At 43.6% G+C, this 27,787-nt stretch overlaps 2 protein-coding genes across 4 annotated transcripts in view; one reads left to right on the top strand and one right to left on the bottom strand.

Annotated features, from left to right (window-relative positions):
- LOC115152892 (ubiquitin carboxyl-terminal hydrolase 42) overlaps positions 1–25,572 on the top strand; it is a 28,048-nt gene extending 2,476 nt beyond the window's left edge. For both annotated transcript variants that reach the window (XM_029697802.1, XM_029697803.1), the window contains exons 2-18: positions 4,621–4,867; positions 9,254–9,463; positions 12,629–12,739; positions 13,041–13,140; positions 13,549–13,616; positions 18,183–18,253; positions 18,357–18,439; positions 18,876–18,987; positions 19,102–19,242; positions 21,036–21,136; positions 21,323–21,488; positions 21,577–22,158; positions 22,272–22,354; positions 22,444–23,535; positions 23,635–23,990; positions 24,088–24,197; positions 24,347–25,572. In XM_029697802.1, coding sequence (XP_029553662.1) covers positions 4,630–4,867; positions 9,254–9,463; positions 12,629–12,739; positions 13,041–13,140; positions 13,549–13,616; positions 18,183–18,253; positions 18,357–18,439; positions 18,876–18,987; positions 19,102–19,242; positions 21,036–21,136; positions 21,323–21,488; positions 21,577–22,158; positions 22,272–22,354; positions 22,444–23,535; positions 23,635–23,990; positions 24,088–24,164 — 3,591 coding nt within the window. In that variant the 5' untranslated portion in view covers positions 4,621–4,629 and the 3' untranslated portion in view covers positions 24,165–24,197; positions 24,347–25,572. The remainder of the gene's footprint in view (positions 1–4,620; positions 4,868–9,253; positions 9,464–12,628; positions 12,740–13,040; positions 13,141–13,548; positions 13,617–18,182; positions 18,254–18,356; positions 18,440–18,875; positions 18,988–19,101; positions 19,243–21,035; positions 21,137–21,322; positions 21,489–21,576; positions 22,159–22,271; positions 22,355–22,443; positions 23,536–23,634; positions 23,991–24,087; positions 24,198–24,346) is intronic.
- A 171-nt stretch (positions 25,573–25,743) lies between these two features.
- Positions 25,744–27,787, bottom strand: part of LOC115152906 (cytohesin-3) — a 45,931-nt gene continuing 43,887 nt past the window's right edge. For both annotated transcript variants that reach the window (XM_029697829.1, XM_029697830.1), the window contains exon 13: positions 25,744–27,173. In XM_029697829.1, coding sequence (XP_029553689.1) covers positions 27,101–27,173 — 73 coding nt within the window. In that variant the 3' untranslated portion in view covers positions 25,744–27,100. The remainder of the gene's footprint in view (positions 27,174–27,787) is intronic.

Genomic DNA, 27,787 nt, shown 5'->3' with positions numbered 1-27,787 from the left:
TACACCAGGCACTTCTGTAGACCAACAAAGATATTGTTGTTAAAAACAAGTCTTTGTTCTTTCCTAAGTGGGTCACAATAAATATTATATTTGTGCTTGATTTATTTGATAAAGAAGGAAATATACTCTCTTATACAAAGTTCTTAGAAACATAACTTCCCAATACATTATAAATCATTTAATTCTATATGCAAAGCAATACCTTCAGGACTTATTCAATTAATGAAATCTCATTTGTGTTTTGGTGAACATGTCATGATAGATGCACAATTTATGTTTAGGTTTCCCCCTGCTGGATAAGAAATGTAATAATACATCCATAAAGAACTTTTTCACTCCAAGAACAAGATCTCTCCTAGAGGGAAATTCTTCTGGAATGCACATATTACTGAAATTGAATGGAAGAAAGCTTGGTTGCTTCCTCAAAAATGTTGTATATCAAATAAAGTAAAAGAAATTCACTTTAAAATCTTGCACAAAATATATCCTTGCAATAACTTGTCTAAATTCATGGATTTAGAGGACATATGCCTTTTCTGTGATAAAGAAGTATAAACTATTATACACATTTTGACTCTGAAGTTATTTTGGAGTGAGTTAAGTATTTACATTTTTAATTTCATCAATAAGACCCATGTATTTACAATGAAATATGTTATTATTAAAATGAAAACAAAACCACTGAATTAGTCGTTTAATTTCTTCATTCTCTTCGGTAAATTGTATATACAAACTAATATTTGAAATCTGTCTCTAAAGGAAATATATTTTTACTTGAAATCCAATATCTAACAAAATCCCTAGAATTTGTCAATAAAAAAAAAACACTTCTTACAACACTATCATATGTTTATACAACTGTAACCCCTGGTTTTGTTTTCCTTTTTTTTGTTATTTTCTTTTAGGAACTTAAACTTTTGAAAGTAAATCCTTGTGATTTTTGTTTATTCAGAAAAAATATACGTGTAGTGATGTCGTATAAAAATAAAATGTTATCCATATGTGACTTCAGTAGTAGCTAACTACACTGAACAAAAATAAATGCTACATGCAACAATTTCAAAGATTTTACTAAGTTAGTTTATATAAGGAAATCAGTCAATTGAAATAAATTCATTAGGCCACAATCTATGAATTTCTCATGACTGGGAATACAGATATGCATCTGTTGGTCACAGATACCTTAAAAAAAACGTAGAGGCGTAGATCAGAAAACCAATCAGTATCTGGTGTGACCACAATTTACCTCATGCGGTGCGACACATCTCCTTCGCATACAGTTGATCAGGCTGTTGATTGTGACCTGTGGAATGTCGTCCCACTCCTTCAATGACTGTGTGAAGTTGCGGGAATTGGTGGAAACTGGAACACGCTGTTGACATGCTCAATTGGTGATGTTTGCAGGCCATGGTAGAACTGGGACATTTTCAGCTTCCGGTATCTCTGTGCATTAAAATGTAATTGATTTAAAATGAAATTGTGTTCATTGTTCGTAGCTTATGCCTGCCTGCCCATAACATAACCCCACCGCCACCATGGGCAGTCTGTTCACAACATTGACATAAGCAAACCGCTTGCCCACACAATGCCATACACCCTTTCTGCCATCTGCCCGGTACAGTTGAAACTGTGATTCTTCCGTGAAGAGCACACTTCTCCAGCGTGCCAGTGGCCATTAAAGGTGAGCATTTGCCCACAGAAGTCGGTTATGACACTGAACTGCAGAAATTCTTGGGTTGTCCAAACCCACTGTTTCATCAACTGTCTGGGTGGCTGGTCTCAGATGATCCCACAGGTGAAGAAGCCGGATGTGGAGGTCCTGGGCTGGCGTGGTTACACGTGGTCTGCGGTTGTGAGTCTGGTTGGATGTACTGCCAAATTCTCTAAAACGAGGTTAGAGGTAGTTTATGGTAGAAAAATTAACATTCAGCTCTGGTGGACATACCTGCAGTCAGCATGCCAATTGCACGCGCCCTCAAAACTTGAGACATCTGTGGCATTGTGTGACAAAACTGCACATTTTAGAGTGGCATTTTATTGTCCCCAGCACAAGGTGTACCTGTGTAATGATCATGCTGTTTAATCAGCTTCTTGATATGCCACACCTGTCAGGTGGTACGGATATCTTGGCAAAGGAGAAATGCTCACTAACAGTGATGTAAACAAATTTGTGCACAACATTTTAGAGAGATGTTTTTTTGTGCAATTTTGAACATTTCTGGCATCTTATTTCAGATCAGGAAACATGGGACTAACACTTGTTGCATTTATATTTTTCAGTATAATAACATCAATCAAAAGTTTAGACTACTGACCTGGAGTGTAGTGACAATGTGATATAATTTGGCAACATTTTAGTAAAGTTGTGTGTCTCAGAAACGTATTTACTATATATGCAACCCAGATGTCCAAGATGCAACTCAAACGCTGAACTAAAGACCCCTAGACTCACTCGGGTAGGAAGCTAGATTCAGCCGCGGGCCGATTTTTGTTGGAGCGGACTAAGCAAAAAAATAAAATAATTATATATTTTCAAATACAATAATTTCTTACCTTGAGACACGATCACATACACTATATATACAAAAGTATGTTGACACCCCTTCAAATTAGTGGATTTGGCTATTTCAGCCACACCCGTTGCTGACAGGTGTAGAAAATCGAGCACACAGCCATGCAATCTCCATAGACAAACATTGGCAGTAGAATGGCCTTACTAAAGAGCTATAGGATGCCACCTTTCCAACAAGTCAGTTTGTCAAATTTCTGCCCTGCTAGAGCTGCCCTGGTCGTCTGTAAGTGCTGTTATTGCTTAAAAATCGTCTGTCCTCAGTTGCAACACTCACTACCGAATTCCAAACTGCCTCTGGAAGCAACGTCAGCACAAGAACTGTTCGTCAGGAGCTTCATGAAATGGGTGTCCATGGCCGAGCAGCCGCACCCAAGCCTAAGATCACCATGTGCAATGCCAAACGTTGGCTGGAGTAGTGTAAAGCTCGCTGCCATTGGACTCTGGAGCAGTGGAAACGCATTCTCTGGAGTGATGAATCTCTACACCATCTGGCAGTCCGACAGATTAATCTGGGGTTGACGTATTAATCAGGGTTTGGCTGATGCCCAAATGCATAGTACCAACTGTGAAGTTTGTTGGGGGAGAAATAAAGGTCTGGGGTTTTTCATGGTTCGGGCTAGGCCCCTTAGTTCCAGTGAAGAGAAATCTTAACGCTATAGCATACAATGACATTCTAGATGAATCTGTGCTTCCAACTTTGTGGCCACTGTTTAGGGAATGCTCTTTCCTGTCTTTCCTGTTTCTGCATGACAAAGCAAGATCCATACAGAACTGGTTTGTCGAGATCGGTGTCGAAGAACTTGACTGTCCTGCACAGAGCCCTGTCCTCAATCCCACCGAACACCTTTGGGATGAATTGGAACGCCGACTGCGAGCCAGGCCTAATCACCCAACATCAGTGCCTGACCTCATTAATGCTCTTGTGGCTGAATGGGATAAAGTCCCCGTTGCAATGTTACAACGCCTTCCCAGAAGAGTGGAGGCTGTTATAACAGCAAAGGGGGACCAACTCCATATTAATGCCCATGATTTTGGAATGAGATGTTCGATGAGCATGTGTCCACATACCTTTGCTCATGTACTGTATGTCTTTATTTTTTATTTTTGCGAATACTTGAACATATTTCCTAAATGGTATATATATTTTTTTCTGAATTCCTGGATTTTAGTCTTGACCAAGGCAAAAATCATACATTTCCTGTCAAATTCTTTCAGATCTCCACTGGGGCATAGGGTGTAGGGGTCCATTTAGGATTGCTGTTCACTTTGTTGTAATGTTTTTCTATAACTTGCAGTCACTAAACGTATCACTAAACCAAACTTCAAAGCTTTGTCTCTGTGTCGCATGTAAATTCAAAGCAAAACCTAAGCAGAGCATGCCTTTGGGGCTTCTACACTGTCTGCAGAACTCATTTTCTCACTCTGAGAAATACTTTTGCTTTTATATCCATGGGGTTGTCTGCATGACTTTTATATGACCCATTTACACCACCAGACAGACCACCTGCTGGTAATTGAGCAGGTCAATCCCGGTTGATGCTCTGTGTGATTGAGGCTACATACGTACTGAAATCCTACCCAGGATAACAATCAGTTGATTTATTTGGGCACTGAAAATATGTTAGTCACATTGTGACACTCAGCACATAAATGTTTATGACAATCATAATCTTAACTGTTGCTGTGTAAGATCGGTTCTAGGAATACATAACATTTTTGTACAGTGCACTGAATTTTCCACAATTTGCATCTTCAAAGTAGCACTGACCCATTAGAGTTCCAGGAAATAATGTGAGTTTGAAATGGAAAATAGGATGCTTTTGGGTGGTTTATGGGCGGTTATAGTTTCTGTAAAGCTCTTTCATCCTCTTCTAGAGCTAGTCTTGTTCAATATGTTTACTTTTATATTCCTAGGTGTTACTTCATGTGTTCAACCTCCAGGGTGATTTTTGTCACAGACACAGTTCAGTACTCCCAACTAGGCCTAGGTTAGTATCTAAAGAAACATTGCCTAACATCATCCTCTCTTTGTGTTTTTTGTCCAACAGCAATGAACAATGACCATAGTTGACAGATCTTCAGAGAAATCTGACCTAGAGTCAGTCGGGTGCAAGCGCTCAGGATCGCTGAACTTTCCTGGCGGTGACGGGAACGGGATGGACAGTGCCTGCTCCAGCTGGGGGGCGGGGGGCACCTCGTCTTCCGACACCCCCAGGGTGAAGACAGGGGGCTGCATGGGGCCCACCCCTGGAGCCACAGTCTACAGCAGCAGTGCAGACAGGCCCAAGGAGCAAGGTGAGGAGGGTTGGTGTGCTCAACTCATAACAGATATAGTAGACAAGGTATCTTTGGTTGCAGGACTTCAAGTGCATAAAATGAATCCCGAAACATTCCATTCTGTGCTAGCAAAACAGTCCTGTAGTTTAGCATCGGCTTCATCTGACCACTTTTTTATAGACCGAGTCACTGGTGCTTCCTGCTTTAATTTTTGCTTGTAAACAAGAATCAGGAGGATAGAATTATGGTCAGATTTGCCAAATGGAGGGCGAGGGAGAGCTTTGTACACGTCTCTGTGTATGGAGTTAAGGTGGTCTAGATTTTGTCCCCCTCTGGTTGCAAATGTAACATGCTGATAGAAATGAGGTTAAACTGATTTAAGTTTCCTTGCATTAAAGTCCCTGGCCACTAGGAGCACCGCCTCTGGATGAGCGGTTTCCTGTTTGCTTATGGCGGTATACAGCTCATTGAGTGCGGTTTTAGTGCCAGCATCGGTCTGTGGTGGTATGTTGACAGCTACAAAAAATACAAAATCAAATAAATACATTTTATTGGTCACATACACATGGTAATGCGAGTGTAGCGAAATGCTTGTGCTTCTAGTTCCGACCATGCAGTAATATCTAACAATTTCACAACAACTACCTTATACACACAAGTGTAAAGGAATGAATAAGAATATGTACATATAAATATATGGATGAGCGATGGCCGAACGGCATAGGCAAGATGCAGTAGATGGTATAGAGTACAGTATGTACATATGAGAGACTAGTGATACATTTATTACATCCAATTATTAAAGTGGCTAGAGATTTAAGTCAGTATGTAGGCAGCAGCCACTCTGTTAGTGATGGCTGTTTAACAGTCTGATGGCCTTGAGATAGAAGCTGTTTTTCAGTCTCTCGGGCCCAGTTTTGATGCACCTTTACTGACCTCGCCTTCTGGATGATAGTGGGGTGAACAGGCAGTGGCACGATCATCTCCTTTGTTTTGTTGACGTTGAGTGTGAGGTTATTTTCCTGACACCACGCTCCGAGGGCCCTCACCTCCTCCCTGTAGGCCGTCTCGTCGTTGTTGGTAATCAAGCCTACCACTGTATTGAAGTCTGCAAACTTGATGATTGAGTTGGAGGCGTGCATGGCCACGCAGTCATGGGTGAACAGGGAGTACAGGAGAGGGCTGAGAATGCACCCTTGTGGGACCCCAGTGTTGAGGATCAGCGGGGTGGAGATGTTGTTTCCTACCCTCACCGCCTGGGGGCGGCCCGTCAGGAAGTCCAGGACTCAGTTGCACAGGGCAGAGTCGAGCCCTAGGGTCTCGAGCTTAATGACGAGTTTGGAGGGTACTATGGTGTTAAATCCTGAGCTGTAGTCGATGAACAGCATTCTTACATAGGTATTCCTCTTGTCCAGATGGGTTAGGGCAGTGTGATTGTGATTGCGTCGTCTGTGGACCTATTGGGGCGATAAGCAAATTGGAGTGGGTCTAGGGTGTCAGGTAGGGTAGAGGTGATATGATCCTTGACTAGCCTCTTAAGGGCTTCATGATGATGGAAGTGAGTGCTACGGGGCGATGGTCATTTAGATCAGTTACCTTAGCTTTCTTGGGAACAGGAACAATGGTGGCCCTCTTGAAGCATGTGGGAACAGCAGACTGGGATAGGGATTGATTGAATATGTCCGTAAATACACCAGCCAGCTGGTCTGCGGATGCTCTGAGGACGCGGCTAGGGATTCCGTCTGGGCCAGCAGCCTTGCGAGGGTTAACACGTTTAAATGTTTTACTCACGTTGGCTGCGGTGAAGGAGAGTCCGCAGATAAACTCTCTAGGTAGATAGTGTGATCTACAGCTTATCATGAGATACTCTGCCTCAGGCGAGCAAAAGCTCGAGACTTCCTTAGATATCGTGCACCAGCTGTTAACATATATGCATAGGCCCCCGCCCTGTCTTACCAGAGGCTGCTGTTCTATCCTGCCGATAGATATTGTATAACCCACCAGCTGTATGTTCTTAATGTCGTCGTTCAGCCACGACTCAGTGAAACATAAGATATTATAGTTTTTAATGTCCTGTTGGTAGGATATACGTGCTTTCAGTTCACCCCATTTTTCCAGCGATTGAACGTTAGCTAGCAGGACGGAAGGCAAAGGCAGATTAGCCACTCGTTGCCTGATCCTCACAAGGCACCCTGATCTTTTTCCACGAAATCTCAGTTTCCTTCTCCAGCGAATGACGGGGATCTGGGCTTGGTCGGGTGTCTGTAGTATCCCCCTCCTGTCCGACTCATTGAAGAAAAACTCTGTCTAATCTGAGGTGAGAAATCGCAGTTCTGATGTCAAGAAGCTCTTTTCGGTCATAGACGGTAGCAGCAACGTTATGTACAAAACAAGTTACAAACAATGCGAAAAAACAAACAAAATAGAGTGGTTGGTTAAGAGCCGATAAGACGGCAGCCATCCCCTCCGGCGCCATCATATCTTATTCCACATTTTATGTTAGACTTATTCTCAAATGGATTATACATTTTTTTCCCTCATCAATATATACACAATACCCCATAATGACAAAGTTAAAACAGGTTTGTAGAATTTCTTTGCACATTTATTAAAAATATAAAACAGATACCTTATTTACATAAGTATTCAGGCCCTTTGCTATGAGACTGGAAATTGAGCTCAGGTGCATCCTATTTACATTGGTCATCCTTGATGTTTCTACAACTTGATTGGCATGATTTGGAAAGGCTCACACACCTGTCTATACAAGGTCCCACAGTTGACAAGAATAGTCCGTAGAGCTCTGGGACAGGATTGTGTCGAGGCACAGATCTGGGGAAGGGTACCAAAACATTCTGCAGCATTGAAGGTCCCCAAGAACACAGTGGCCTCCATCATTCTTGAATAGAAACACCAAGACTCTTCCTAGAGCTGGCCACCCGGCCAATCGGGAGAGAAGGGCCTTGGTCAGGGAGGTGACCAAGAACCTGATGGTCACTCTGACAGAGCTCTAGAGTTCCTCTGGGGGAACCTTCCAGAAGGACAACCATCTCTGCAGCACTCCACCAATCAGGCCTTTATGGTAGCTTGGCCAGACGGAACCACTCCTCAGTAAAAGGCACATGACAGCCTGCTTGGAGTTTGCCAAAAGGCACCTAAAGGACTCTGACCTTGAGAATCAAGATTCTCTGTTCTGATGAAACCAAGATTTAACTCTTTAGCCTGAATGCCAAGCGTCACGTCTGGAGGAAACCTGTCACAATGTGGGTGGCAGCATCATGTTGTGGGGGTGTTTTTCAGCAGCAGGGAATGGGAGACTAGTCAGGATCGAGTCAAAGATGAATGGCACAAAGTACAGGGAGATCCTTGATGAAAACCTGATCCAGAGCGCTCAGGACCTCAGACTTGGGCGACAGTTCACCTTCTAACAGGACAACGGCCCTAAGCACACAGCCAAGACAACGCAGGAGTGACTTCGGGACAAGTCTCTGAATATCCTTGAGTGGCCCAGCCAGAGCCCGGACTTGAACCCGATCGAACATCTCTGGTGCGACCTGAAAATAGCTGTGCAGTGATGCTCCCCATCCAACCTGACAGCTTGAGAGGATCTGCAGAGAAGAATGGGAGAAACTCCCCAAATACAGGTGTGCCAAGCTTGTAGCATCATACCCAAGAAGACTCAAGGCTGTAATCGCTGCCAAAGGTGCTTCAAAAGTACAGAGTAAAGGGTCTGAATACTTTTGTAAATGTCACGAGTTAGATTTAAAAAAATATATAAATTAGCAAAAAAATCTAAACCTGTTTTTAGTTTGTCATTATGGAGTTTTGTGTGTAGATTGGGGGGGGAAATAATTTAATCAATTTTAGAATAAGGCTGTAACGTAACAAATTGGAAAAAAGTCAAGGGGTCTGAATACTTTCTAAATGCACTGTATTTCAAGCCTCTCCATACAGAGAGTGCTGAGTTGAGTAGCTGTAGTTTCCCACATCTCTTCTCATAAGTGACTGCCTGAACTGGTTCTCATAGGTGTTTTATGTTGCTGTCTTTTATACTGGCCCAGTTATGTAACCATATTGTTCTCTGAGGGGGTTTAAATCAATAGCCTGATGTACCCTGAACCATAGATCCTGTGGCACCACATGTCAGTAAACAAGAAACACAGGATTTTCCTGCCTTCCCCCACCCATCAAATATGCCCTAGCTTTGAATTCAAGTCTTTTCAGACTCTCTCAGAAATTGATTGTCAATTTCATAGTGCCTTGAAGTTGGACGCAGTCAAAAACAAACTTTTCCTTAGACGACCTTCAGAGATTTATTCCCACTGGGTTATCTACCAGGCAACACTCCTTTTGTCACGGCTTTCAGTATGTATTTGACCATTTCTTTCCCCTTCCCCTTTGTAGTGGTGCTGACCAGTGGGGACGGCATCGCCCTGCCACAGAAGGTGCTGTTCCCAGCCGAGCGGCTTAGCCTGAAGTGGAACCAGGTCCACCACATCGGATCAGGTCTCCAGAACCTGGGAAACACCTGCTTCCTCAACTCGGCTCTGCAGTGTCTCACCTATACCGCTCCCCTCACTAACTACATGCTGTCCCGGGAGCACTCTAAAACATGTATGTGGGTAATAGAACCAGGGGCTCTGTTGTTACATTTTCATAGCAGGAGAAGGTTAGAAAGAGAAAGAAAATAACTAATATTCGACAAACCGAGACTTCAGAAAGTATTCATACCACTTGTTTTATTCCATGTTGTGTTACAGCCTGAATTCCAAATGGATTCATACATAAGGTACCACAGTTAACAGTGCATGTCAGAGCAGAAACTATACCATTAAGTTCAAGGAACTGTCTGTAGATCTTTGACATAGAATTGTGATGAGGCATACAGTACCAGTCAAAAGTTTGGGCACCTACTCATTCAAGGGTTTTTCTTTATTTTTACTATTTTCTACATCGTAGAATAATAGTGAAGACATCAAAACTATGAATGCTGTGCTGGTTAAGTGTGCATTGAATTTGAAATAAATCACTGATTGTCACCAGCAATGCACCATCACACCTCCTCCAAGATCATCCGTTCACCTACTCTGCGTCTCACAAAGGCACGACAGTTGGAACCAAAAATCGCAAATTTGGACTCATCAGACCAAAGGACAGATTTCCACGTGTTTAATGTCCATTGCTCGTGTTTCTTGGCCCAAGCAAGTCTCTTCTTCTTATTGGTGTCCTTTTAGAAGCGTTTTTTTCTTTTAGCAATTTGACCATGAAGGCCTGATTCACGCAGTCTCCTCTGAACAGTTGATGTTGAGATGTGTCTGTTACTTGAACTCTGAAGCATTTTATTTGGGCTGCAATCTGAGGTGCAGTTAACTCTAATAAACTTATCCTCTGCCCCAGAGGTGACTCTGGGTCTTCCTTTTCTGTGGGGGTCCTCATGAGAGCCAGTTTCATCATAGCGCTTGATGGTTTTTGTGACTGTACTTGAAGTAACTTTCAAAGTTCTTGAAATTTTCCAGATTGACTGACCTTCATTTCTTAAAATAATGATGGACTGTCATTTCTCTTTGCTTATTTGAGCTGTTCTTGCCATATGGGCTTGGTCTTTTACCAAATAGGGCTAATCTTCTGTATACTTACTGTATCTTGTCACAAAACAACTGACTCAAATGCTTTAAGAAGGTAATACCACAAGTTAACTTTTAACAAGGCACACCTGTTAATTGAAATGCATTCCAGGTGACTACCTCATGAAGCTGGTTGAGAGAATGCCAAGAGTGTGCAAAGCTGTCATTAAGGCAAAGGGTGGCTATTTGAAGAATCTCAATTGTAGAATATTTTTTGATTTGTTTAACACTTTTTTGGTTACTACGTGATTCCATATGTGTTATTTCATAGTTGAGGTCTTCACTATTATTCTACAATAAATAAAGAAAAACCCTTGAATGAGCAGGTGTCCAAACTTTTGACTGGTACTATATATCTGGGGAAGGGTATACAACAATTTGAGTGTTGAATGTTTCCAAGAGCACAGTGGTCTCCATTATTGGGAATTTGAAAAAATATGGAACTATACAGACTCTGCCTAGAGCTGGCCGAACTAAGCAACCGGGCAAGAAGGACCTTGGTCAGGGAGGTGACCAAGAACCCAATGACCACTCTGACAGAACTACAGAGTTCCTTGGCTGAGATGGCAGTCTACATGACAGCACACCTGGAGTTTGCAAAAAGTCACGTGAAACCGAGATCATAAGGAAAAAGATTCTGTGGTCTGATGAGAAAAAAATGGAACTATTTGGCCTGAATGCAAAGTGCTATGTCTGGAGAAAACCAGGCACAGCTCATCACCCATCTAACACCATCCCTACTGTGAAGCATGGTGGTGGCAGCATCATGCTATGGTGATGCTATTCAGCGACTGGGAGACTGGTAAGGATAGCGGGAACAATGAATGGCGCCAAATACAGGCAAATCCTTTACTGAGAACCTGCTTCAGATTGCAAACGACCTCAGACTGGGGGCGAAGATTTACGTTCCAACAGGAGAATAACCCCAAGCAGACAGCCAAAGCAATGCTGGAATGGCTTCAGAACAAGAATTTGAAACTCATTGATTGGCCCAGCCAAAGCCTAGACTTGAATCCTATTGAAAATCAGTGGAAAGACTTGTGGGTTGCTGATCACCACCGCTCCCCATCTAACTTAACATAGCTTGAGAACATTTGCAAGAAAGAATGGGAGAAAATCCCAAAAGTTGATAGACGTACTCAAGATGACTTAAAGCTGTAATCGTTCGCCGAAGGTGCTTCTACAAAGTATTGGCTCAGGGGTGCGAAGATTTAGGTAAATGCGATTTTCTATTTCATTTTCAATAAATTTGCTACAAATTCAAAAACCATGTTAACTTTTTATTATGGGGTATTGTGTGTAGATGGGTGAGAGAAATCAAAATAATCAATTTTGAATTTGGGCTGTAACATAAAATGTGGAATAAGTCAAAGGGTGTGAATACTTTCTGGGCACTGTATGTTGGTTGTTTGCTTAAAGGGATACTTGGGGTTTTGGCAATTAGTGATGGGGTAAAAAAAAGTAATTACATATCGGGATATTATTTTTACGATATATTTTACATAATTTTTTCACTAGTAGGCTGTACCTGCACCAAAACGCTATAGTATAAACTTTGTGATTGCACTAATGATAGTTAACATTGGCTCACAAAACTACTTTAACTTCCTTCATGCTGTTCATCTGACTCTGGGGAAGTAGATAAAAGGGCTTCATTGCCAATATCCCAAAGTATCCCTTTAAAGGCCAAGTGCAGTCAACTAGATTGTCATGTGTTTTATATACATTTCCACCCTAAAAGTTGGAATAATACTGTGAAAATTATGATATTGCCCTTTAAGTGTAAGAGCTGTTTGAAAAGACTGCCTGCCTGAAATTTCAGCCTGTTTTGGTGGGATGGAGTTTTGACCTGCCTGGTGACTTCACCAGGCGGTAAATTAGTTAATTGACCAATTAGAAAGAGTTCCAAATCTCTCTGCCAGTAACAGCTAGTTTTTCCCTCCCCACTCAGATCACTCCCTAGCAAAATTCTTGCTTGAGAAATAGATTTTTGTTAAGCTATTTTGGTTTATTTTTTACCAGTTTTAATTGAAAACAATCACATTAAGGTACTTAATTGTTACCCAGAAATGATAAATGATTTGATAGACCTTTAAATACATTGTACCTTTTAATACCTATTACGTGATTGACCGTCATCTGTGTTGATGTTAAGGTCATGAGCCTGGGTTCTGTATGATGTGCACAATGCAGAATCACATCACCCAGGTCTTCGCCAACTCTGGGAATGTCATCAAGCCCATCGGAGTCCTCAACGAGCTCAAACGTAAGTAGTGTTTACTTGGAATCAGAGGGGGAAACCCTTTAGCACAAAGTTAATAGGAAAGTCTTTGTTCAGGCGTGTTGAAAGCCATTACAACTAAATAACATGTCCGCAAAATAGTTTTTCCCTCCAAAAATGGAAGGAGAGTTGGGACTGCATCACAGGTGCAGAATTCTGGGAAACCTAGTCAGCAAAATAGTTTTCCCTCCAAAAAAAATAGTTGATACTGTCATTTTTGTAGGGAAAACTGACAGGGTTAAAGTCTATCATTTATTGAGTCTTCCTCTGTATAACACCTGTGCAGGGATTGCAAAGCATTTCCGCTTTGGCAGCCAAGAGGACGCCCATGAGTTCCTGCGGTACACAGTGGACGCTATGCAAAAGTCCTGCCTGCCTCTAAACAAGTAGGTGTTACACTGAAATCAGTGTTCAGCCACTAGGAAGCACTGTTCTGGACTCGCATCTCATCTGACCCACATTCACGTATAGCACAGAGTGAGACATGATTAATATATCAAGTTTTAGTGACCATCTCCTATACACCAAGGACCCTTAACTGACTTTAGGATCCCCCTCCTGTGTAGTGGAAGGCTATTCTGCCCCCCAACAGGTTGCCGCTACTCTCAGCAATTACTTTTGCTCTATTTCCTCAGCTGTCTGTTGCTCCTCAAAGGGCTGTCCCAATGAGAAATTAAATGAAGGCTATCTTGATTTATATGATCCTGTGTATACGCATAAAGGCAATTTCCCTTAAGGCTATTGGGAGTCACTGATAAGCATCTTTAACGGTTTGATGTTTCCTTTTACAACAGATTGGACAGGCAAACGCAGGCAACCAGTTTCATCCATCAAGTCTTTGGAGGGTATCTACGGTCCAGAGGTAGGCTTATTAGTGTAATCTTTAAATGTTTCACTTACTGAAGCCGATACGAGCGTTGCTTGCTCTTTGGGGTATTAGACTAGGTACAGTTGAAGTCGGAGGTTTACATACACCTAAGACAAATACATTTAAACTACATTTTTCACAATTCCTAACATTTAATCCTTGTAAAAAAAATCCCTGTCTTAGGTCAGTTAGGATCACCACTTTATATTAAGAATGTGAAATGTCAGAATAATAGTAGAGTGATTTATTTGAGCTTTTATTTATTTAATCACATTTCCAGTGGGTCAGAAGTTTACATACACTCAATTAGTATTTGGTAGCATTGCCTTTAACCTGTTGGGGCTAGGGGGCAGTATTTTCACGGCCGGATAAAAAACGTACCCGATTTAAACTGGTTACTACTCTTGCCCAGAAACGAGAATATGCATATAATTAGTAGATTTGGATAGAAAACACTCTAAAGTTTCTAAAACTGTTTGAATGTTGTCTGTGAGTATAACAGAACTCATATGGCAGGCCAAAACCTGAGAAGATTCCATACAGGAAGTGCCCTGTCTGACAATTTGTTGTCCTTCTGTTGTTTCTCTATCGAAAATACAGCATCTGTGCTGTAACGTGACACTTTCTAAGGCTTCCATTGGCTCTCTAAAGCCGCCAGAAAGTGGAATGGGGTGTCTGCTGTCTCTGGGCAAAGTACAGCAGCAGAGTTTGTAAGTGGTCAGCCTGGGGATAGTGAGACTGAGATGCGCGTTCACGAGACTTCTCTATTTTTTTCTTTCAGCCTTTGAATGAATACGTTGCCCGGTTGGAATATTAACGCTATTTTACGAGAAAAATAGCATAAAAAATGATTTTAAACAGCGTTTGACATGCTTCTAAGTGCGGTAATGGAATATTTAAAAAAAAAAATGGTCACGGAATGCGCTCGCGCGTTACCCTTCGTATAGTGACCTGAACGCACGAAGAAAACGGAGGTATTTGGATATAACTATGGATTATTTGGAACCAAAACAACATCTGTTGAAGTAGAAGTCCTGGGAGTGCATTCTGACGAAGAACAGCAAAGGTAATCCAATTTTTCTAATAGTAATTCTGAGTTTAGTGAGCCCCAAACTTGGTGGGTGTCAAATTAGCTAGCCTGTGATGGCCGAGCTATGTACTCAGAATATTGCAAAATGTGCTTTCGCCGAAAAGCTATATTAAAATCTGACATAGCGTTTGCATAAAGGAGTTCTGTATCTATAATTCTTAAAATAATTATGTATTTTGTCAACGTTTATCATGAGTAATTTAGTAAATTTAACAGAAGGTTTCGGTGGGTATGCTAGTTCTGAACATCACATGCTAATGTAAAAAGCTGTTTTTTGATATAAATATGAACTTGATTGAACAAAACATGCATGTATTGTATAACATAATGTCCTAGGAGTGTCATCTGATGAAGATCAAAGGTTAGTGCTGCATTTAGCTGTGGTTTTGGTTTTTGTGACATATATGCTTGCTTTGAAAATGGCTGTGTGATTATTTTTGGCAGGGTACTCTCCTGACAATCTAATGTTTTGCTTTCGCTGTAAAGCCTTTTTGAAATCGGACAATGTGGTTAGATTAACGAGAGTTGACTTTAAAATGGTGTAAAATAGTCATACGTTTGAGAAATTTAAGTTATAGCATTTTTGAGGTATTTGTATTTCGCACCACGCGATTCCACTGGCTGTTGACTAGGGTGGGACGCTAGCCCATAGAAGTTCAATTGTTTAACTTGGGTCAAACGTTTTGGGTAGCCTTCCACAAGCTTCCCACAATAAGTTGGGTGAATTTTGACTCATTCCTCCTGACAGAGCTGGTGTAACTGAGTCAGGTTTGTAGGCCTCCTTGCTCGCACACACTTTTTCAGTTCTGCCCACACATTTTCTATAGGATTGAGGTCAGGGCTTTGTGATGGCCACTCCAATACCTTGACTTTGTCGTCCTTAAGCCATTTTGCCACAACTTTGGAAGTATGCTTGGGGTCATTGTCCATTTGTAAGACCCATTTGCGACCAAGCTTTAACTTCCTGACTGATGTCTTGAGATGTTGCTTCAATATATCCACATAATTTTCCTTCCTAATGATGCCATTTATTTTATGAAGTGCACCAGTCCCTCCTGCAGCAAAGCACCCCCACAACATGATACTGCCACCCCCGTTCTTCACGGTTGGGATGGTGTTCTTCGGCTTGCAAGCCTCCCCCTTTTCCCTTGTTTTACTGTGGATATAGATACTTTTGTACCCGTTTCCTCCAGCATCTTCACAAGGTCCTTTGCTGTTCTGGGATTGATTTGCACTTTCCACGCCAAAGTACGTTCATCTCTAGGAGACAGAACACGTCTCCTCCCTGAGCGGTATGACGGCTGCGTGGTCCCATGGTGTTTATACTTGCAAACTGTTGTTTGTACAGATGAACGTGGTACCTTCAGGCGTTTGAAAATTGCTCCCAAGGATGAACCAGAGGTCTTGGCTGATTTCTTTTGATTTTCCCATGATGTCAAGCAAAGAGGCAATGCGTTTGAAGGTAGGCCTAGAAATGCATCCACAGGTACACCTCCAATTGACTCAAATGATGTCAATTAGCCTATCAGAAGCTTCTAAAGCCATGACATAATTTTCTGGAATTTTCCTAGCTGTTTAAAGGCACAGTCAACTTAGTGAATGTAAACTTCTGACCCACTGGAATTGTGATGCAGTGAATTAAGTGAAATAATCTGTCTAAACAATTGTTGGAAAAATTACTTGTCATGCACAAAGTAGATGTCCTAACCGACTTGCCAAAACTATAGTTTGTTAACAAGAAATGTGGAAAGTGTTTGGAAAACGAGTTAATGACTCCAACCTAAGTGTACAGTGGGGGGAAAAAAGTATTTGATCCCCTGCTGATTTTGTACGTTTGCCCACTGATAAAGAAAGGATCAGTCTATAATTTTAATGGTAGGTTTATTTGAACAGTGAGAGACAGAATAACAAAAATAGAGAAAAACGCATGTCAAAAATGTTATAAATTGATTTGCATTTTAATGAGGGAAATAAGTATTTGACCCCCTCTCAATCAGAAAGATTTCTGGCTCCCAGGTGTCTTTTATACAGGTAACGAGCTGATTAGGAGCACACTCTTAAAGGGAGTGCTCCTAACCGCAGCTTGTTACCTGTAAAAAAGACACCTGTCCACAGAAACAATCAATCAGATTCCAAACTCTCCACCATGGCCAAGACCAAAGAGCTCTCCAAGGATGTCAGGGACAAGACTGTAGACCTACACAAGGCTGGAATGGGCTACAAGACCATCGCCAAGCAGCTTGGTGAGAAGGTGACAACAGTTGGTGCGATTATTTGCAAATGGAAGAAACACAAAATAACTAACTATCAATATCCCTCAGCCTGGGGCTCCATGCAAGATCTCACCTCGTGGGGTTGCAATGATCATGAGAACGGTGAGGAATCAGCCCAGAACTACACGGGAGGATCTTGTCAATGATCAAGGCAGCTGGGACCATAGTCACCAAGAAAACAATTGGTAACACACTACGCCATGAAGGACTGAAATCCTGCAGCGCCCGCAAGGTCCCCCTGCTCAAGAATACATATACATGCCCGTCTGAAGTTAGCCAATGAACATCTGAATGAATCAGAAGACAACTGGTGAAAGTGTTGTGGTCAGATGAGACCAAAATGGAGCTCTTTGGCATCAACTCAACTCGCCGTGTTTGGAGGAGGAATGCTGCCTATGACCCCAAGAACACCATCTCCACCGTCAGGACAACTTCACCGCATCTTTTGACGGGGCCATGTACTGTCAAATCTTGGGTGAGAATCTCCTTCCCTCAGCCAGGGCATTGAAAATCGTGGATGGGTATTCCAGCATGACAATGACCCAAAACACACGGCCAAGGCAACAAAGGAGTGGCTGAAGAAGAAGCACATTAAGGTCCTGGAGTGGCCTAGCCAGTCTCCAGACCTTAATCCCATAGAAAATCTGTGGAGGGAGCTAAAGGTTCGAGTTGCCAAACGTCAGCCTCGAAACCTTAATGACTTGGAGAAGCTCTGCAAAGGGGAGTGGGACAAAATCCCTCCTGAGATGTGTGCAAACCTGGTGGCCAACTACAAGAAACGCCTGACCTCTGATTGCCAACAAGGGTTTTGCCACCAAGCACTAAGTCATGTTTTGCAGAGGGGTCAAATACTTATTTCCCTCATCAAAATGCAAATCATTTTATAACATTTTTGACATGCGTTTTCTGGATTTTTTTGTTGTTATTCTGTCTCTCACTGTTCAAATAAACCTACCATTAAAATTATAGACTGATCATTTCTTTGTAATTGGGCAAATCTACAAAATCAGCAATGGATCAAATACTTTTTTCCCCCACTGTATGTAAACTTCCGAATTCAACTATCTGTAAAGCACTGTGACAACTGCTGAATAAGTTTGATTCATTTCTATACTTTCTCGCTGTGTTGTACACCATTTAGAACATTAGATGACTGTCGTTTGTTAAGATGATCTAATTGTGTCTGTCTTTTTACAGTAAAATGTTTCAACTGCAAAGCGGTCTCTGACACGTTTGACCCTTATTTGGATGTTGCTTTGGAAATAAAGGTAACGGTGAACTGCCTTTCATGCTGCACAATGGGGGAACCTGTCAAACCATTGTCTTGTTAAGAATGCATCATTGACAACTGTCACCCGTGTTACCTTTCAGACTGCTCCCAGTATCACAAAGGCCCTGGAGCAGTTTGTTAAGCCTGAGCAGCTAGATGGAGAGAATGCCTACAGATGCGCTAAGTGAGTAGATCTGGATTAATTTGTTAATCTCAGCATAACGCTGCCTAAACCAGTGTTATTGTTCATCTCAGTATAACGCTGCCTAAACCAGTGTTATTATTGTTCATCTCAGCATAACGCTGCCTAAACCAGTGTTATTGTTCATCTCAGCATAACGCTGCCTAAACCAGTGTTATTATTGTTCATCTCAGTATAACGCTGCCTAAACCAGTGTTATTATTGTTCATCTCAGTATAACGCTGCCTAAACCAGTGTTATTATTGTTCATCTCAGTATAACGCTGCCTAAACCAGTGTTATTATTGTTCATCTCAGTATAACGCTGCCTAAACCAGTGTTATTATTGTTCATCTCAGTATAACGCTGCCTAAACCAGTGTTATTGCGACCTAATTCTGCATGTTTTGTTTTTGGTATTTCTAACTTATGTCTGTGCAGGTGTAAGAAGTTGGTTCAAGCCTCTAAGAGATTCACCATCCACCGCAGCGCTAATGTGCTCACCATCTCACTGAAGCGATTCGCCAACTACAACGGGGGCAAGATCGCTAAGGTAAGACATCAGGAAACATTGTCAGTGAAAGCAAAATGTACATGGAAATCAGTGTTTTTTTTGTACAGATCTTTATCTAGATTTCCACTGCCATTGCCTGTTTCTCTCCTTTAGGACGTGAGGTATGCGGAGTGCCTAGACTTGCGTCCCTTCATGTCTCAGTCCCACGGCGAGCCCCAGGTCTATGTGCTCTATGCTGTCCTGGTGCACTCTGGCTTCAGCTGCCACGCTGGACACTACTACTGCTATGTCAAGGTAAGCACTAATATACAGTGTATTCAGACCCCTTGACTTTTTCCACATTTTATTATTACGTTACAGCCTTATTCGAAAATAGATTTTTACTCAATCTACACACAATACCCCATAATGACAAAGCAAAACATCTGTTTTTATTTGTAATACAGTTAAACACCTTTATCTACATAAGTATTCAGACCCTTTGCTATGAAACTCGAAGTTGAGCTCAGGTGCATCCTGTTTCCATTGATCATTTTATTTTATCTTTATTTAAACTAGGCAAGTCATTTAAGAACACATTCTTATTTAAAATGACGGCCTACACCGGCCAAAGACGCTGGGCCAATTGTGCGCTGCCCTGTAGGACTCCCAATCACGGCTGGTTGTGATACAACCTGGATTCGAACCAGTGTAGTGACACCTCTAGCACCGAGGTGCAGTGCTTTAGACCACTGCGCCACTCGGGAGCCCCATCATCCTTGATGTTTCTACAACTTCGTTGGAGCCCACCTGGGGTAAGTTCAATTGATTGGACATGATTTGGAAAGGCACACACCTGTCTATATAAGGTCCCACAGTTGACAGTGCATGTCAGAGCAAAAACCAAGGCATGAGGTCAAAGGATTTGTCCGTCTAGATCTGAGACAGGATAGTCGAGGCACAGATCTGGGGAAGAGTACCAAAACATTTCTGCAGCATTGAAAGTCCCCAAGAACACAGTGGCCTCATCATTCTTAAATGGAAGAAGTTTGGAACCACCAAGACTTTTCCTAGAGCTGGTCGCCCAGCCAAACTGAGCAATCGCGGGAGAAGAGACTTGGTCAGGGAGGTAACCAAGAACCCGATGGTCACCCTGACAGAGCTCCAGAGTTCCTCTGTGAAGATGGGGGAACCTTCCCCATGGACAACCATCTATGCAGCACTCCAGCAATCAGGCCTTTATGGTAGAGTGGCCAGACAGAAGACACTCCTCAGTAAAAGGCACATGACAGCCCACTTGGAGTTTGCCAAAAGGCACCTAAAGACTCTCAGACCATGAGAAACAAGATTCTCTGGTCTGATGAATCCAAGATTGAACTCTTTGGCCTGAATGCCAAGCGTCATGTCTGGAGGAAACCTGGCACCATCCCTACGGTGAAGCATGGTGGTGGCAGCATCATGTTGTGGGGATGTTTTTCAGCAGCAGGGACTGGGAGACGAGTCAGGATCAAGGGAAAAATGAACAGAGCAACGTACAGAGTGATCCTTGATGAAAACCTGCTATAGAGCGCTCAGGACTTCGGACTGGGGCGATGGTTCACCATCCTACAGGACAACGACCCTCAGCACACAGACAAGACGATGCAGGAGTGACTTCAGGACAAGTCTCTGAATGTCCTTGAGTGACCCAGCCAGAGCCCAGACTTGAACCGGATCGAACATCTCTGGAGAGGCCTGAAAATAGAATAAGGCTGTAACGTAACAATGTGGACAAAGGGAATTGGTTTGAATACTTTCCCGAATGCACTGTATATTAGGGTTTACTAATATACACTACTACGTAGAGGTAAGCCCTGAAATCTAACCTAATATATATTACTACTGCTACTTCAAGGTAAGCTCCAATATTGGCAGAAGTCACTAGTAGGACGGTTCTCGAACAATCAATGAAAGAGAAAGCTTAACGACTACAACCCAAACCCCCATTTGAATAATCCTCTCACCACTTCTATGTAAGCCAGATGTTTGATTACAGTCTTCTATAAAGGATTATGTTAATGCTTACGTATGTCAGTGTGATGCATGTTTTATAAGCCTCTCTTTTTCAGGCTAGCAATGGCCAGTGGTACCAGTTGAATGACTCCTCTGTGTTGGTCAGTGACATCAGGTCAGTCCTCAACCAGCAGGCTTACGTCCTCTTCTACATCAGGTGAGTAGCTCCCATTCACTGTGTAGTGTACACCCTGTCAACCAAGGGGAGCCTTGTTTGAATGGTGTAAAATATTGGCATGTTAAAGCATTGTGTTGGACCACGCAACAGTTCTGCGCAGGTCATTTTCCCTTTGTGGTTGAGTTTTTTTTATCTGTGTTGGGTGCTGCCTGTTCTGGCCACCAGGTCACCTGATCTGAAGAACGGAGGGGACTACAATCACACGAGTCGGACCCCGGGGCCCCTCGGCCAGTCGTCCCCCCGCCCCATCCTCACTCCCCGGGTCAACATTGGGCCACGACACACCAACACTGGCTTCATAGGGCCACAGCTGCCCCCACACATGGCCAAGGTACAGCCTAAACACAATCATCTGTTCAGAGGCAAGATGTTTAGTAAGAGCCTGTAACCAATGTGTCTCCCCTCCCTCCCCCCCCCAGAACATCTTTCATGTCAATGGGAACGGCTCGCTAAGGGACTACCCCTCTGGCTCTAAGCCCAGCACCAGCAGTGACAGCAGCATGGGCAAGACTAGCTACAGCCCGCTGGCCACCTCTTCCTCCCATCCTCTCAGCCGTCCCACAGGCATCCCTGACCCCGCCAAGCGCCAGAAGCTCTCCTTCTTCATAGGTCAGGGCAAACAGATCCGCCCCTCATCATCCTCGTACGCCGAGCCGTCCTCTTCATCACAGTCTACATCAGACATGTCTACGCCCCGGGATCCTCGCGTTAACGGCACTCCCTCCGGTAACGGTCACGGGGCGTCGTTGCTGGTGCCGTACGGCCAGGAGTCGTCAGAGGAGTCGGACCAGGAGGGAGGCAGTGGTCTGGGGAACGGCACGGCTAAGCCTCACGTTAACGGGAGGAAGGGAGAGACCATCTACGGCCCCGTCCCCAGAGTGCTGGCCCTCAAGACCATCGGTAACGGCCAGGCTACCATGCACCGTAACGGGACCAACAGCTTCTCCAAACTCAGCCAGAACGGACACTGCAACATCAATGGCATCAAACACCCTGAGAAGGTACCTATACTCAGTCGACACATTTTAAATACTTTACTGAACTCCACAAATCACATTAGTGAACGGATTCACACAAACACCTGTGTACTCATTATGTGTCTGTTGTTGTGCAGATCCACGGTAATGGTCATGCGATGTCGCCCGGTTTGGGTTCCAGCATGTCTAATGGGGCGGAGGCTCACCACAGTGGCCCAAGGTGAGCGTGATCAAATCCTCTTTTTTTGATCCACTTTGCTTGATGATTTGAAGATCCAGTAATTCATGAAATGTTGTCTTTTTCTACAGCAAAGAGGTGTATTGCGCCACCCCCAGCCAGGCCAGCACCTCTCAAGGCCTGCACAGTGCCGACATCGACAGCCGCCTCTCCCTCACCTCAGAGAAAAGGGCTAAAAGTCACTCTGGCCCCCTCCCTCACCACGCACCATCAACTGCTGCTAAACCTCCATCCTCAATGGCTGATGTTGGAGCTAAACCACTTACCGCCTTGAGGGAATCCAGCTCCAACCCTGGGGTCTTATTCCTCCAGCCCACCCCCCGCGCCCTCAGTACACCAGTCGCCCCAGCCCTCTCCGGACCAGGCCTCGGAGCCCCACACAGGGGATCTGGGGAGGACGTCAGGGAGACCCAGAACAGCCCAGCTGCAGGGCTGGATGGAAAGCCCAGCTCCAGAGAGGGAAGAGACCAGATGTACTCTTCCGATCGGGAGGAGAAAGGCGGGTTGAACTCTTCCGATCGGGATAAGGAGAAAGGCCGACTACATTCTTCAGACCGCGATAGGGATCGAGACCGGCTGTACTCTTCTGACCGGGATAAAGACGGAGAAGGGGATAGGTACCACCGGGACAGGAGCCGTGAACGCAACCGGGACCATGACTCAGACCACTACCGGCACCGGCGAGATCACCGAGACAGAGACCACCACCGGTCGTACCGGGACCGCTCGCTCAGCCGGGACAGACACCGGAACTGGGAGTCTGAGGCATTCCTCTCGCAGCGACGCTATCACCCCAGAGAGAGGGACAGGGACCGCTGTCACCACCATTACCACCACAGAATGAGAGAGGACAGGAATAGGAGGGAGCACAGCCACCACAGCCTCCCACACAGAGAGGAGCCTCATGGACGCTCAAGGTGGAGGGATGAAGGTAAAGAGAGGGGTTACTACCCTTCACAGGAGACCCCCCTGCCCACCCCACTGAGCTCCAGCACCAAGCCCAGTCAGTCCCTCCCTCGCCCAGCCCTTTCCCCAGCCAGACCAGCCCAGGAGAAACAACCCGAGCCTCACAGAGAGGAGAGAAAGGACAGCTCTGAGGAGCGTCGGGCCAAGAAACCCAATAAGAAGAAGTCCAAGGGCAGAGAGAGGCACCGAGAGAATAGGTAAGGCAGTCTTCTCTCTTAAGCCTCCACAATGAGACAATGTCAGATAAAGTAACAACTGATCTATATTAACTCTGACCTGGGTGTTCTTTCTTCCAGGACCTTTGACGTGGATTCCTCTGACAGGACAGCCGACGGCAGCAGTTCCTCCAAACACAAGAAAAGTAGGAGGTACGACACTGACACGGAGGATGAGAAGTCGGGGGGTGAGATCCGCTCTACCCAGAGTTCCGAGGGGCACCGTGACCCCAATGCCCCCCGGGAGGGTCGCAGGGCAAGCAGCAGCGACGATGAGAGGGCGAGCAAGAAGCGACGTTACCAGGACGATGGCTATGACAACAGCTACCCCAAGAAACGCCATTGCGCCGATGACAACGACCGCTCCTTCTCCTCTCGTGATGGATCAACAGCAGCTCCTCAAAACGCATCGCACCACCACTTCAACGAACACACAGGTAAAAAAAACAAGCAGATGTGGTTTCTATAGGTGCAGTTGTTTCTCAGTTTGTCACGGTGTTAATCTATCATTTTGACCATAATGTTTTGTTGTAGGTAATGGCTTAGGTCAACCCAATGGAAACTCCCACGAATGTTCTACCAATGGACTGTGCAATGACCTTAGACAGTAGATTTTCTCTGTTCGACCAGAGACACAGAACAATGTAAGTATCTTTCCTTTGCCTCGGTCTTACTCTCAGAATCTCTATGCATGGTTATGAGTGGAAAAACAGAAGCCGATTTCAACTCATCTTGATTGTGTAAAGACTGATGGGACTGTCTGCAAACCTGACATCTTTCCCTCTCATTGCAGACTTGGAATACTTTAAATATCAACCTTTAAGTGAAATTCAACGGCAACAGGAATGTCATCCCGAATATTTGAACGTGGTGCTGTATTATTGGGAATATACTGTATTTTTACCACATGAGAAATTAAGATTCTACTAGATTCTTTTTTAAAGATTTTTTTTTCAAATTCACTCTTCAGCGGTGTACACTTGTCACTCAACGTACATTATGATAAATAATTAACAAAAGAATAAGCTGCACAGTGGAAGACTCAGGACTTTGTTCAAACGAGACTTATTCCTCCTCAGAGAACTGATCAACTGGTTAAATAATCCAAAAAGAGGAAGACGAATAGTTTTGTTGCCTAGGAGATGACCTGTTTGATAGTACATCAGTTGGCTACAAGTTTGTCACCATTATCCACATATCTGTATAGGTGGAGGTATAAAACCTCTCTCTGATGGAGGGAAACGTTATGGAGTGAGTAGTGTCTGGAGAAGGAGGAGCTGGCCTGGGCCCCATGCAGCTGGGCTGTTGTGACTACATGTGCACTTAACACAACTCCACCTACCCTGGAGACACTTCAGGACAGCTCTTTGTTACTTTCTAAAGCCTAAGATCGTCTCTCTGAATCCTTCACAGGAGAAGAAAGATTTCCCTCGCTCTCACTGAGATTTCCAATGATTTTAACTTGTTATTCAAGCATTAAAAAAAAGCTGAAAATGAATCATGTTACCACTTATGGCTTTGGACCTGTGTTTCTGCTTTTTAAAAATTCTGTTTTCTAGCGTCCATAAGAAATACTGTGAATTTAATTTTGAACTGTACTATCAGTTATTATTTTTTAAACATAAGTCCTGTATCAGGAATACAGATAGAGAATAGTTTTGTTTTAGAGAATTACCACGATGTAATTTAGACCTTGTTCTATGGACACAAGTCAGTGAAATGGGTAGGATGGTTTGCTTGTTTAGTTTTTTTTCTACCTAAAAAGACAATGTTCATGTTAACACGTTTTTAGTTCTACAATAGCATGTCAAATTTATACATTGTACAAGGTATATAAAAAGCCGTAAATACATTTGCTAATGTCAAAGTAACTCATCTTACTTTGTTTACACACATTGTTTGTTGGAGTGAAAGCTGTTGATTAACTGGGCATGTACACACCGATGGGAATAGTGTCTGCCTTTGTATTGGACGGATGAAGTCCGTTCTCTGAATTTTGGTAAAAGATTTTGCTTATGAGCTATTGTTTAATTGATTGCTTTTAAGATTGTCAGACAAGACTGAAACACTCTGGATTCAAGGCTAACAGTCATAAGGTCATTTTTCATATTGTTTCTAGGTTACACAATGACAGTGAGGGAGTTCAAACCAGGACTGGGTACTCAGACTGGTCAGTGACACAGGAGAATATCTGAACATTTTATTTTATTCAAAATCCTCAACAGTTCAAAGGCTCCTGCAACGCTGAGAATCTTGTGAACTTTTACACAACTTGGACCTGTAGAAAGTTCACTGATCTGTCAGTCTCACCCTGGGGTGTTGTAGATCCAAACCTTGAGGCGCTCTTTAGTCTATCACTGAAGCGTTACAGATTGCGCGATAGAAATGGAAAGATCATTTCCGATTGAGCCGACATATGTGTTCAGTGTACATGCAGTGTTCAGTGTACATGCAGTCACCGCTAACGCAGGAACGTTGCCTTTATATTTCAATCATGACGCTGAACTTCAGCGATCCAGATTGAGTAGAGCCACTAGTGAGGAGTTGTTTCACCTTGAGCTGGCTTGGCTGTTACGTCATTCTGTTTATTTTAGAAATATGAACAATCTTTTTTTTCTCCTCCATTTGCTCTGAGGAGTTGGAGTTCAGGGTTTCTTCCACTGCAGTATGTACTCTGTAATGCTCAACTTTAAGCGGGTGTAGGCTAGCCATAACTTTTACATGCTACAGAAACACAAATGATAAACATTATGTACAGTGTATATATACACACACACACACACAGTAAAGATGAAAAAACATTTTTGTAATTAGAGAAAATAATATGAAAAATATTTTTTATAGCGGTGGACTTTGAATCCTACATAAACTAGCTTTAGATAACTGTCCCACAAACATGACAATGTATTATAGCTCTAAGACAAAATGGCATCCTTCACCATAGAGATCTCTCTCTGGCATGGGCATCTCATTGTTAAACAGAAATTGAAAAAAATAAAAACCCATCCCTATTGTATTAGTGTCAATCGTTTTAGGGGTGGAAAATCAGACCAGCTGATTCAGAAATTGAGGCTCTTCTGACATTGAAATCATACTCAACTCACCCACTAGAGGGCAACAATATCCATGTTTCTTTGAGCCTGCTTATATGGCTGACGAAAGCTCAGTCTGTGTGGGGACATTAGGGAAGCACAGACCATACTGTTTCTCATTGTGTCCTCACAATACTGTGCATTCACACTTCATAGAATTTACAGTTGTGTGAATTGTATTGTATTCACACAACATCTGAAAAGAAATTGATGACCAAAATATCAAGTGCCCTTCCCATCTTGTCCTTTATCCATACTGATGAAGTGGAGAGGTGTAGCATCCAAAGTCAATTCCCCACTACATCTGGATCCCCTTACCCTGGTCTCTGCTGTGGCCGCGCAGCCATGTGTCCTGTCCCTGGGCTGAGTGAAAGAGACCCCCCTGGTCTCCTGGACAGACCAGGGTCTATGCTGGTGTCACTGATGATGGGGAGGGTGTGGCCAGGCGCTCCTCCTCACTTCTTATTGGCTATTCTCCGCTTCCTGGTTGCCAGCATGTCATAGAAAGGATCCCTGCTGATGCTTGCTCTGCAGAAAGAAGAGATTATTTTTCATAACCAGACAATGGTTGTGTATTACAGTAGCCTATGTACGTCTTCATGAGCAGGCGGGGGAATCATTTCCCCAGCTTTACCCTTCATGAGCAGGCGGGGGAATCATTTCCCCAGCTTTACCCTTCATGGGCAGGCGGGGGAATCATTTCCCCAGCTTTACCCTTCATGGGCAGGCGGGGGAATCATTTCCCCAGCTTTACCCTTCATGGGCAGGCGGGGGAATCATTTCCCCAGCTTTACCCTTCATGAGCAGGCGGGGGAATCATTTCCCCAGCTTTACCCTTCATGAGCAGGCGGGGGAATCATTTCCCCAGCTTTACCCTTCATGAGCAGGCGGGGGAATCATTTCCCCAGCTTTACCCTTCATGAGCAGGCGGGGGAATCATTTCCCCAGCTTTACCCTTCATGAGCAGGCGGGGGAATCATTTCCCCAGCTTTACCCTTCATGAGCAGGCGGGGGAATCATTTCCCCAGCTTTACCCTTCATGAGCAGGCGGGGGAATCATTTCCCCAGCTTTACTACATTCAGTATCAGCACAGTTCACATTTTAACCTACATTGTTGTCCAAGAAAAACATTGCATTGCAT

This window comes from Salmo trutta, chromosome 18 (genome assembly GCF_901001165.1).
Source record: "Salmo trutta chromosome 18, fSalTru1.1, whole genome shotgun sequence".
Classification (NCBI taxonomy): domain Eukaryota; kingdom Metazoa; phylum Chordata; class Actinopteri; order Salmoniformes; family Salmonidae; genus Salmo; species Salmo trutta.
This window is presented reverse-complemented; position numbering and strand designations above follow the sequence as displayed.